The sequence below is a fragment of the Schistocerca cancellata genome, chromosome 4 (genome assembly GCF_023864275.1).
Source record: "Schistocerca cancellata isolate TAMUIC-IGC-003103 chromosome 4, iqSchCanc2.1, whole genome shotgun sequence".
Lineage (NCBI taxonomy): Eukaryota > Metazoa > Arthropoda > Insecta > Orthoptera > Acrididae > Schistocerca > Schistocerca cancellata.
The window spans coordinates 365,919,890-365,932,670 of NC_064629.1; the positions used below are offsets into that span (position 1 = coordinate 365,919,890).

The window sequence follows — 12,781 nt, forward strand, 5'->3', positions numbered from 1 at the left end:
ATGTGAGAAAAGTGACTTACAGTTGATGTTCCAACAGCAAATGCTATTACATCTGTTAGGATAGTTACAGTAACAGAAATTCCACATTTTTTCAAGGTCAGACCTATTTTTTCTGGAACATTCATGTCTTTTCTTCCCTCGTTGACATTATCAAGACTCTGAAAGAAAACAACACAATAATTGAAAATAATTTTTAAATTATATCTTAGTTTTTCTTGCTTAAAAGTTGCATACAGACTGATAATAACTGATCATGTACCATTGTTATCAGAGTCCTTTGGGACATTTTAATACACACAGTGTTGTGACTCGCCAATCTTTCAAAGTGTCGCCGCGCAGTCACATGTGTCCTCTACATGCGGCGCTATCTGCCAGCCATGCAGCAGCAGCGCCACCTAAGCGGCCAGCCAGCCAGCGGGCGCTAGACTTGGACTCAGTTGTGATGTGACTCTTAAAGTGTACACACATCTTACTCTGTTTACTTGATCTGTGACTTTCATGTATTGCGTCATCCTTGAAATATATTTGTTCAACTTGAAGTTATAACAATTGGTGACGAGGTAGTGAATTTTTCTTTTTCATCGTTGACCCACACGTTTCCATGGCTACTTTAGAGCAACTATTGCAAGGTCTCATAGAACAGCAAATGCTTCTCACAAATGCGATTCATGATTTTGTCGCGGCATCCAATGCGGGGCGTCTCTCGTCGTCATCTCTACCTCCTTTTCCTCCTTACAATGAGATGGCGGAAGACTGGTCTGATTACGAAAAACGTCTTCGACAGCACTTCTTGGCATTTCATGTCACGGACAACCAAACATGTAAGTCTCTGTTCCTTTCATGGATTTCACCTCAAATGTATCGGTTGTTGTCGCAGTTGGCTCCTTTGAAAGATCCTGCGTCTTTGTCCTTTGCTGAAATGTGCTCACTTCTGTCCATCTATTTTCCAAAGCATATGCATGTGGTAGCCTCTCATGTTGCTTTTTATCATTGTCAAAAACAACCGAATCAATCCTATTGCGCTTGGGCTGCTGAACTTCACAGCCTCAGTTGAAAGTGTCAATTTGTTACTGAAGTTCATAAAGATCCTATGCCGATTCCATGGTACGGGATGCTATTATCCGGTTGGCGCGTGACAAAGAAGTTTGACAACGTGCCCTTCAGTTGGCAAATCCGACTCTAGATGAAGTCCTATCCATCGCTCAGTCTTTTGAAATGTCTCGTGCCGCTTGAGCGCAAATAGAGGCATGGGGTGACGTCGGGGAAATACAACCTCTGTGCGCTGTTGATGAAGCGTGTGGCATGTCCCTGCCGGCCGACGTGGCCGCAGTACGCTCCCAAGAGTAGCCTCAGCCTAACCGTAAAGAAACCTCTAAGAAACTGCAGCAAAACCCATGGCAACTTCCTTCATGTCCGCGGTGTTTTATGAAGCATTCACGAGAGGATTGTCCCCAACGTTGGGCCGTGTGTCACAAATGCAAAAACAGGGTCATGTGTCATCCGTTTGCAAATCTGACCACATACGTGATGTTCATGATCATGGCGCTGATTCTGATTCTGTGTTGTCTGTCAAATGTACTTCTTCCCTTTCAGGGAAGTTATTCCTCACTGTCCAAATACTTGGTTGAGATGTTCGCATGCAGGTAGATACTGGTTCTGCTGCCACTATCATCAATTCCCAGATGTATCTTCAGTTGGGTTCTCCAACCCTGTCACCTGTCACTAGGCAATTATGGACTTACAATAAACAGAATTTCTCTCTTGGGACAATTTGATGCTGAGGTATCTTACAAATCTGTCATTTGCACTGTTCCCATATTTGTGGTCGACCATAGTAACGCAGAGAATCTTTTTGGTTTTGATGTCTTTCGCGTTTTTGGGTTCTCCATAGATGACTCTGTCAACATCGTCTCTGATACTATTCCTTATGCTCAAATGGATTCCTTGTCAACGACATTTTTGTCCCTTTTTCCTCCTGGGTTAGGCCGTGCAAACGACTTTGAAGCTCATATCATGTTCAAACCCACTGCTCGGCCCTTAACACATGTTTCGGCCTCTATCAATACCAACAATTGCCAGTCGGGGTTGCCAGTGCCCCTGCTCTTTTTTTTTTTTTTTTTTTTTAAATACCAGTTCCATGGATCATGAATACGATATTTCGTAATGATGTGGAACGAGTCAAATTTTCCAATACATGACATAATTAAGTTAATTTAGCAACATAATTAAGTTAATATAACAACTTTTTTCCCCCTTAATTTATGTCTAAAAATTCCTCTATGGAGTAGAAGGCGTTGTCATTCAGAAATTCTTTTAATTTCTTCTTAAATACTTGTTGGTTATCTGTCAGACTTTTGATACTATTTGGTAAGTGACCAAAGACTTTAGTGGCAGTATAATTCACTCCTTTCTGTGCCAAAGTTAGATTTAATCTTGAGTAGTGAAGATCATCCTTTCTCCTAGTATTGTAGTTATGCACACTGCTATTACTTTTGAATTAGGTTTGGTTGTTAATAACAAATTTCATAAGAGAGTGTATATACTGAGAAGCTACTGTGAATATCCCTAGATCCTTAAATAAATGTGTGCAGGATGATCTTGGGTGGACTCCAGCTATTATTCTGATTACACACTTTTGTGCAATAAATACTTTATTCCTCAGTGATAAATTACCCCAAAATATGATGCCATATGCAAGCAATGAGTGAAAATAGGCGTAGTAAGCTAATTTACTAAGATGTTTATCACCAAAATTTGCAATGACCCTTATTGCATAAGTAGCTGAACTCAAACATTTCAGCAGATCATCAATGTGTTTCTTCCAATTTAATCTCTCATCAAAGGACACACCTAAAAATTTTGAATATTCTACCTTAGCTATATGCTTCTGATAAAGGTCTATATTTATCAATGGCGTCATACCATTTACTGTACGGAACTGTATGTACTGTGTCTTATCAAAATTCAGTGGGAGACTGTTTACAAGGAACCACTTAGTAATTTTCTGAAAGACATTATTGACAATTTCATCAGTTAATTCATGTTTGTCAGGTGTGATTACTATGCTTGTATCGTCAGCAAAGAGAACTAACTTTGCCTGTTCATGAATATAGAATGGCAAGTCATTAAAATATATTAAGAACAACAAAGGACCCAAGACCGACCCTTGTGGAACCCCATTCTTGATAGTTCTCCAGTTTGAGGAATGTGCTGATCTTTGCATATTATGAGAACTGCTTATTTCAACTTTCTGCACTCTTCCAGTTAGGTACGAATTAAACCATTTGTGCACTGTCCCACTCATGCCACAATACTTGAGCTTGTCTAGCAGAATTTCATGATTTACACAATCAAAAGCCTTTGAGAGATCACAAAGAATCCCAATGGGTAGTGTTTGGTTATTCAGATCATTCAAAATTTGATTGGTGAAAGCATATATGGCATTTTCTGTTGAAAAACCTTTGTGGAAACCAAACTGACATTTTGTTAGTACTTCATTTTTACAGATATGTGAAGCTAGTCTTCAGTACATTACTTTCTCAAAAAGTTTGGATAAAGCTGATAGAAGGGAGACTGGACAGTAATTGTTGACATCAGATCTATCCCCTTTTTTATGCAAAGGTATAACAATAGCATATTTCCGTCTATCAGGGAAAATGCCCTGTTCCAGAGAGCTATTACACAGGTGGCTGAGAATCTTACTTATCTGTTGAGAACAAGCTTTTAGTATTTTGCTGGAAATGCCATCAATTCTGATTCAGCGATTCTTGGAACAATTATTGCTCACTGTCCCTGGTTGTATAAATTACATGGATGACATTGTTGTCACTGGCTCCACCACTGACGAACATCTTCAGAATCTCCGCACACTTCTTCATGTCTTACAGACTGCTGGTCTTAAGTGTAACCTTCAGAAATCAAAATTTTTTCAGGCATCTATCACGTACTTGGTGTTTCAACTCTCTTGGGAGGGTATTCGTCCGCTTCAGCAAACTGTCACTGCGATCGATGCCCTTCCTCGCCCTACATCTGTTAAGGAACTGCAGGCCTTCTTGGGTAAAATAGCATACTATCACATGTTTTTACCGTCTGCGGCTTCGGTGGCTCAGCCATTGCATCGCCTGTTGCATAAAAACATGCCTTTTCACTGGTCCACGTCATGCGAAGCGGCTTTCCAGAAATTGAAGAATATGCTGAAACAGGCCCCGTGCCTGGCTACTTATCGACCTGGCCAACATCTTGTTCTTGCCACAGACGCCTCTCAATATGGGGTCGGTGCAGTCCTTGCGCACCGTTTTTCTGACAGTTCGGAACAAGCCGTTGCTTATGCCTCCAAAACGCTCACAGATGCCCAACAAAAGTATTCTCAAATTGAAAAAGAAGCTTTGGCCATTATTTATGCTCTTCATAAGTTTGGGGTTTTTCTCTATGGATCCAAATTTCATCTTGTTACGGATCACAAACCACTTGTTTCCTTGTTTCATCCATCAATGTCACTTCTCGACAAGGCTGCACACCGCCTCCAGCGTTGGGCTCTTTACTTGTCTCGTTTCAATTATGAGATTCATTTCCAGCCGATGGCTCAACATGTGAATGCTGATGCACTGTCTTGCCTTCCCATGGGTCTTGATCTGGCATTCGATAGGGACAAACTTTTGTGTTTCCACCTAGATTTTGCCGAGCAGCGGGTTGTGGATGGGTTCCCCATCACCGGGCACCGGCTGGTGGCTGCTATGGATTCTGACCCTACCCTCTCCTGGGTTTTATGCTGTATTCAGAAGGGTTGGCCAGATCATCCATCCGCTAAGACTTCTGATCCGTTGCGGAACTACTACGTTTTGCGTTACCGCCTCACGGCTAGGGATGGTGTTATCCTTCTTTCCACCGAAAATGCTTCGCCGCATGTTGTGGTACTTGTGTCTTTGCATGCTTCAGTCTTGCACCTCCTCCACCGAGGGCACTGGGATGTCTCTCGCACAAAATCTCTGGTGTGCTGTCATGTGTACTGGCCTGGCATCGACTCTGAAATCGCACACATGGTCGCTGCCTGCGGCCCTTGTGCATCACAGGCCACCGCCCCGAAGTCATCTTTGTCACCATGGCCTTCACCTGAGAAGCCCTGGGAGCATACTCATGCTGACTTCGCGGGACCTTTTTTAGGTACTTATTGGCTTCTCGTTATTGATGCCTACTCTACCTTTCCTTTCATTGTCTGTTGCACATCGCCTACCACCGCGGCAACTACAAATGCTCTAGCTCGCATTTTCTCTTTGGAAGGCTTTCCCTCTACTCTTGTTACTGATAATGGTCTGCAATTTGCCTCTTCCTATTTTGTGGATTTTTGTGCCCATCACGGCGTCATGCCTGTCATGGCCCCTCTGTTCCATCCACAGTCAAACGGTAAGCCTGATCGACTGGTCCACACATTTAAGGCTCAGATGAGGAAACTCCTGACTTCTTCAGATGCTGATGATGTGCTTCTCCAATTTGTGGCTTCTTACTGTTTCACCCCCATTGGCGACCACAGCCCGGCTGAGCTCTTACATGGCCGACAGCCCCGCACGCTACTTCATCTTCTGCGGCCTTCCACCTCACGGCCATGGGTGCCTTCGCTTGGCCAGTTCACCGCCAGCGACCTTGTATGGGTACGGGGATATGGCAGGTGGCCAAAATGGAGTCCTGGCCACATCTTACGACACTGTGGCTGACGCCTGTATGAAATCCAGATGGACACAGGAGTTCAGGAGTTGCAGTGCGTCATTCGGACTAGCTTTGGCCTCGTGTGCCGGCAACGCCTGTTCCGGATACCACTACACCACCTTCAGCTCTACCTGACACTCGGGATCCTGGAATCTCTCATCACTCACAACGCAGTCCTCTCACCATCCTATCGGTGCCAGCACAAGAACTGACGTCAACAGGAGACGTGCCCATGCAGGAACCAGATGACCATCATGTCGGAGCAATTCTACTCGCCTCCTATGGATGCGGACACATCGCCCATGTCTCCTGTTATAACAACCGGACTTGCCGCAATGGGCAGATTGGTGCATGGGGCCCCAGCAGATTCGACCCCCACGTCTCCTGTCATCTTGACCCGTTATCATCAGGGACACTTCCATCCGTACGGGAAGCCTCCTACTCGAGAGTTTACAGCCAGTCAAACAACACCTATGGATGTTAGCAATCTACAGGCGACCTCCATCAAGACCTGTGCAAAAACTTTAAAGGGGGGAAAAGTGTTGTGACTCGCTGATCTTTCAAAGTGCCCGCCGCAGTTACGTGCATCCTCTACATGCGGCACTGTCTGCCAGCCATGCAGCAGCAGCACCACCTAAGTGGCCAGCCAGCCAGCAGCCACTAGACTCGGACTCAGTTGTGATGTGACTGTTAAAGTGTACACACGTCTTACTCTGTTTACTTGATCTGTGACTTTCATGTATTGCGTCGTCCTTGAAATATATTTGTTCATCTTGAAGTTATAACATATAGCTCATATGTCCCTTCACTGTGATAATGGCTCATGCACTGTCTGTCTTCCACATGTATGTTGGACATGCACTGTTTATATATCAATATTTACAGTACTGGTGTGTTGGTATCATCTTAACAGCAAGCTTACAACCAGAGCGACAGTGCACATACAACTGCATGATAAAATAAGAATGTCTCTGGCTTATGGGAATAAATATACAGGAAACTAAACTTTTTAGTATACAAACCATGGAAACCTCCAGGTTGGAAAGTCAAACATGTAAGAAGAAAGTAGACTGCTACTTACCATAAAGGAGACATGTTAATTTGCAGATGAGTGTAATGGAAATGCCGTGTGGCTAGGGCCTCCCGTAGGGTAGACCATTCGCCTGGTGCAAGTCTTTCGAGTTGACGCCACTTTGGTGACTTGAGTGGCAATAGGGATGAAATGATGATAAGGACAACACAACACCCAGTCCCTGAGCAGAGAAAATCTCCGACCCAACTAGGAATCGAACCTGGGCCGTTAGGTATTACATTCCATCATGCACCCCACTCAGTTACCAGGGGCGGACATTAGTATAATGAAAAGACACTTACACATTAACTTTCAGCCACAGCCTTCATCAGAAAATGAAAGAGAAACACACACCATTCATTCACACAAGCAAGCACACCTTGTGCACACATGATGGCCAAATCTGGCACTATGGAGTTGGTGGTCACATGTGCGTAAGGTGTGCTTGCTTGTGTGAATGAATGGTGTGTGTTTCTCTTTCTTTTTATGATGAAGGCTGTGGCCAAAAATTAACGTGTAAGTGTCTTTTAGTTGTGCCTGTCTTCAGCTTAATGTGTCACCTTTATGATAAGTAGCAGTTTATCTTCTCCTTATATTATTTTTATTATACAGTACTTTGTACATGTTTTACAGTACAATCAGTACCCAGAATGCATGCACATGTCAAAATTACTGAAGAAGTATAAGATCTCAAAGAATGGAAAGTACTGTACCAGAGAACAGTTATGTAAGCTCTGTATTTTGATAACATGTCTCATACTTAATGGTAAGAGGTTGCAAGCCTTAGATTCCAAATGTTTTCCAATTATTTCCTCTACACCTATATGCACCTATAATTTAGCAATGTTTGTCCTGTTCTTAAAAATTATAATCAGATTTAATAAAGCAAAAGAATAAAAATATTAAAAAAGTTGTTATATTTTAGACCCTGCAGCCACAAAGAGGTTTGACTTTATCAACAGAATCAGTATAGAGAAAAGCACTAGCAACCATATTGTTATCATAATTACAACTTTTACTCAAGTTAATGAATCCATCAAGAAGACTAGGAGAGTTTTTATGCCGGAAAGAGCAGACAAGCAGTTGTTAGCATTGAACTCGGATAATCAATGGCCTTTTTTTAGTTCCAATATGATAGACATAGAGGAATTATGGACAAACTTTAAACTGATTATAAATCACATTCTGGAGAAATATACTGAGTAAGTGCATTAAAGACAGGAAAGACTCACCATGGTTTAAGAACAAAATTCCAAAAATTCTGTGAAAACAGACTCTCAATTTGGAAAAGAAATCAGAAATGTTAACAGCCAAAAGTTAATAAAAATTCCTGTATCTATAAAAATATTGATGGGTGAAGCATACAACTACTTCCACCACAATAAGTTAGCAAAAGATATTGTGAAGAATCCTAGGGATTTTGGTTGTACACAAAATTTCTAAGCAGGTTGAAGGCTTCTTCTCAGTCGCTAATAGACCAATCTGGTGTGGCAGTAGAAGACAGCAAAAAGAAATCTGAAGTTTTGGCCATGCGCTTCTAGGTGCTACAGTCTGGAACTGCATTGCCGCTACGGTCGCAGGTTCGAATCCTGCCTCGGGCATGGATGTGTGTGATGTCCTTAGGTTAGTTAGGTTTAAGTAGTTCTAAGTTCTAGGGGACTGATGACCTCAGAAATTAAGTCCCATAGTGCTCAGAGCCATTTGAACAATCTGAAGTTTTAAATTTTTGTGTTTAAAAAACCATCATGTAGGAGGATCATACAGACAAACCATCATTTGAATGATACACAAACTCCCATTTGGAGGGCATAGAAATAGACATCCTTGGCACTGAAACGCAACTGAAAGAGTTGAAAATAAGTAAGTCACCAGGTCTGGATGTAATCCCAATTCTGTTTAATAGAAAGTACTCTTTGCCATTGGCCCCACACTTAGCTTGCATTTATTATGAATATCTTGCCCGGTGGAAAGTCACAATGAACTGGAAAAAGTGCAGCTGACTCCTATATATAAGAAAGGTGGAAGAATAGACTCACAAAATTACAAAGCAATAGCCTTAATGTTGGTTTGTTGCAGAATTCTTGGGCATATTCTAAATTCAAATATAATCAATTTCCTTGAGAGAAAAAAGCTTGTATCAAAAAATCAACACAGATTTAGAAAGCATTGCTTGTTTGAAACTCAGACTGCCTGTTTCTGCGCAATATCCTATGAACTGTGGATGAAGGGCAAAAGATAGATTCCATATCACTAGATTTCAGGAAACCATTTGACACAAGGCCATAACTATAAGCAAGTGTGTAAAATAATGAAAGAGATGTATCAACCAAGGAAATTTTCCCTGTATATAATTAAAATACAATACTTTCCCAAACACGTGGCTTTAAAACGAAAATTTAAATAACATTATTGGCTAACTGGTTTGTGTCTACACTTCATTTTAATGAAGCTACTTACAGTATCTTCATAGCTTGTCTCAAAATACCAGTTTCAGCATTGAGTAAAGCAAAAGTGGTGAGTCAGTCTTCTAAGATGTCTTTCAAGAACTTGAATTTTGAAAATGACCTTTCCCCACTGATGTTTGTGATCGTAAGTGACATACATTCCTAGAGTGATGCTGATATAAGGAAAATAAATTTGACATTCCATGGAATCTGGTTTGGATGAAATGAGGTATGAAAGAACCTAGTTCATTTCAAACTGCCAAAAACCTCCATTGCCCATTGCTTGTCTAATGAAGGGCTACACCTTTCAGTGGCTGCCACTAAAACTTTGAATCAAGGAAAGTACATCTCCATCATTTACAATTGTAAGAGGAGCCCAAATCACAGTATTAAAACAAGAACTTTTTTTAATTTCAAGTTTTTGTGGAAGCAGGCCTCTAAGCTGAAGCCTAGGCACTCTGCATAAATGTGGCCCAGCACTTCACTACAGCCTGTGCATGTCTGGACATTTCTAGACATTATGTAATTGGTTTATACTCCACTAGATGGTACAAGACTCTGAACATTTCTTATGTTGTGTTTTAGGTGGCTAGCTTCTGTGCCAACGTAGTAAGGTGGTGTGTTGTGCAATAATATGTACTCAAGTAAAAATCACTTCTGGTGCATTGAAGCTGAATAAGTCAGTATGTTAAAAATAGTGTGGAAATACTCTGATAAATTCAAAAGTAAAATTTCGACTGTTTATTTTTCTTCTTGGTGAACTAGATTTTTTAAAAGATTATTTAATTCATTCATTTCTTATCTGTACACATGAAAATACAGGGTGTACCAGGAGGAATAGTCAGTATTGAGGGATATTACAGAAATAATCACTCAGAGCAAAAAAAGTCTTGTAAACTTCGGCTCTAAAATGCATACCATAAGAGCTGATGAGCACTTGTTCAGTATAAGAGATGTGTTTCATGGTAGAGAAGATGAATAAGTGCTCATAGCTCTTAAGGTATGAGACATTTTTGTCCTTCAAATGATTGTTCCTGTCATATCCCTGAATATTGGTCATTCTCCTGGGACACCATGCATAATGTTCCATTATGACTACATTGAAGTGTCTGTAGCATCCGCCCTGGTGCAGGGTGGGGTTTCTATGAGCCAGGATGGTGAAAGTGGGTGGTGGAGGCAAGATAGGGACCCAGGTGGCTCCAGAGAAAAGGAGCTGCAAATGTAACAAGTTCTTTTATTAATGCATCTGCAATGCCAGGATGGTGCAAGTGGGTGGTGGAGGCGAGATAGGGACCCAGGTGGCTCCAGAGAAAAGGAGCTGCAAATGTAACAAGTTCTTTTATTAATGTATCTGCAATGCTTTGTACACTGGGTCAGTGTCCACCTGGGCACTGAATTCTGCTGGTGTGGCTGCCCATACATCCCACATTGCTGACACAATACTAGACTGTGCCAGCAGCCTCATTATATAAGCCTGCTGCAGAAACCTGGTGCCAGCAGTGTGCAGACTCGCCACTGCTGTGGCCACTGAGACCCTGCTGTTGTCTGGTGGCATCAAGGTAGGGGATGCTCACCATGCTGAGATGCCTGTGTGTCAGTGGCAAATGGCAGCTGGGGTGCACAGGCGGAGAAATCTGCCATACTGCTGGAGATGGCCTAGTGTGACCAGCCATGCTGTGGCACTAAGCCCTGCAGTGACCTCAAACTGGTGACCTTCACTGGCAAGACCATGTGGGATTCTCGTCCAGTACAGACCTGTTACGCTGTGTGGACTGCGAGACTCAGAATAATTCTGTTACAAAAATGACAAGTACTTATAATCTTCAGCAGTGTGCTTATTGTGCATATACACTGTTTTCAGTTATACACTCCTGGAAATTGAAATAAGAACACCGTGAATTCATTGTCCCAGGAAGGGGAAACTTTATTGACACATTCCTGGGGTCAGATACATCACATGATCACACTGACAGAACCACAGGCACATAGACACACGCAACAGAGCATGCACAATGTCGACACTAGTACAGTGTATATCCACCTTTCGCAGCAATGCAGGCTGCTATTCTCCCATGGAGACGATCGTAGAGATGCTGGATGTAGTCCTGTGGAACGGCTTGCCATGCCATTTCCACCTGGCGCCTCACTTGGACCAGCGTTCGTGCTGGACGTGCAGACCGCGTGAGACGACGCTTCATCCAGTCTCAAACATGCTCAACGGGGGAACAGATCCGGAGACCTTGCTGGCCAGGGTAGTTGACTTACACCTTCTAGAGCACGTTGGGTGGCATGGGATACATGCGGACTTGCATTGTCCTGTTGGAACAGCAAGTTCCCTTGCCGGTCTAGGAATGGTAGAACGATGGGTTCGATGACGGTTTGGATGTACCGTGCACTATTCAGTGTCCCCTCGACGATCACCAGTGGTGTACGGCCAGTGTAGGAGATCGCTCCCCACACCATGATGCCGGGTGTTGGCCCTGTGTGCCTCGGTCGTATGCAGTCCTGATTGTGGCGCTCACCTGCACGGCACCAAACACGCATACGACCATCATTGGCACCGAGGCAGAAGCGACTCTCATCGCTGAAGACGACACGTCTCCATTCGTCCCTCCATTCACGCCTGTCGCGACACCACTGGAGGCGGGCTGCACGATGTTGGGGCGTGAGCGGAAGTCGGCCTAACGGTGTGCGGGACCGTAGCCCAGCTTCATGGAGACGGTTGCGAATGGTCCTCGCCGATACCCCAGGAGCAACAGTGTCCCTAATTTGCTGGGAAGTGGCGGTGCGGTCCCCTACGGCACTGCGTAGGATCCTACGATCTTGGCGTGCAACCGTGCGTCGCTGCGGTCCGGTCCCAGGTCGACGGGCACGTGCACCTTCTGCCGACCACTGGCGACAACATCGATGTACTGTGGAGACCTCACGCCCCACGTGTTGAGCAATTAGGCGGTACATCCACCCGGCCTCCCGCATGCCCACTATACGCCCTCGCTCAAAGTCCGTCAACTGCACATACAGTTCACGTCCATGCTGTCGCGGCATGCTACCAGTGTTAAAGACTGCGATGGAGCTCCGTATGCCACGGCAAACTGGCTGACACTGACGGCGGCGGTGCACAAATGCTGCGCAGCTAGCGCCATTCGACGGCCAACACCACGGTTCCTGGTGTGTCCGCTGTGCCGTGCATGTGATCATTGCTTGTACAGCCCTCTCGCAGTGTCCGGAGCAAGTATGGTGGGTCTGACACACCGGTGTCAATGTGTTCTTTTTTCCATTTCCAGGAGTGTATATCTTAAAAACACTACTGCCACTGTCAGTGTAGAAATCTGTCTTACTCTTTCTGCACTAGTCAATACAGTACCACTGAGTTTTACCGCTTCAGCATGATAAGCTGCACCGTAAAATTGCACTGGCCTTGTTGAACTATTGCAGTGACAAAGTGACAACATCATCCACTGTCAGTACTGCTGGAGTACACTGCTCAGACTCACATGAATCTCCCCACATAAGGTCATTATGCAACATTACCCCCCCCCCCCCCCTCCTCTATGAACAAGACCCA

General features: G+C 43.7%; 1 protein-coding gene across 1 annotated transcript in view; it reads right to left on the minus strand.

The window, feature by feature from the left end:
* The window catches only part of LOC126184197 (NPC intracellular cholesterol transporter 1-like), a 296,479-nt gene that overhangs the window by 233,181 nt on the left and 50,517 nt on the right, over positions 1-12,781 (minus strand). Inside the window, exon 7 of the mRNA XM_049926565.1 lies at positions 21-158. Within this exon, the coding sequence (XP_049782522.1) occupies positions 21-158 (138 nt within the window). The remainder of the gene's footprint in view (positions 1-20; positions 159-12,781) is intronic.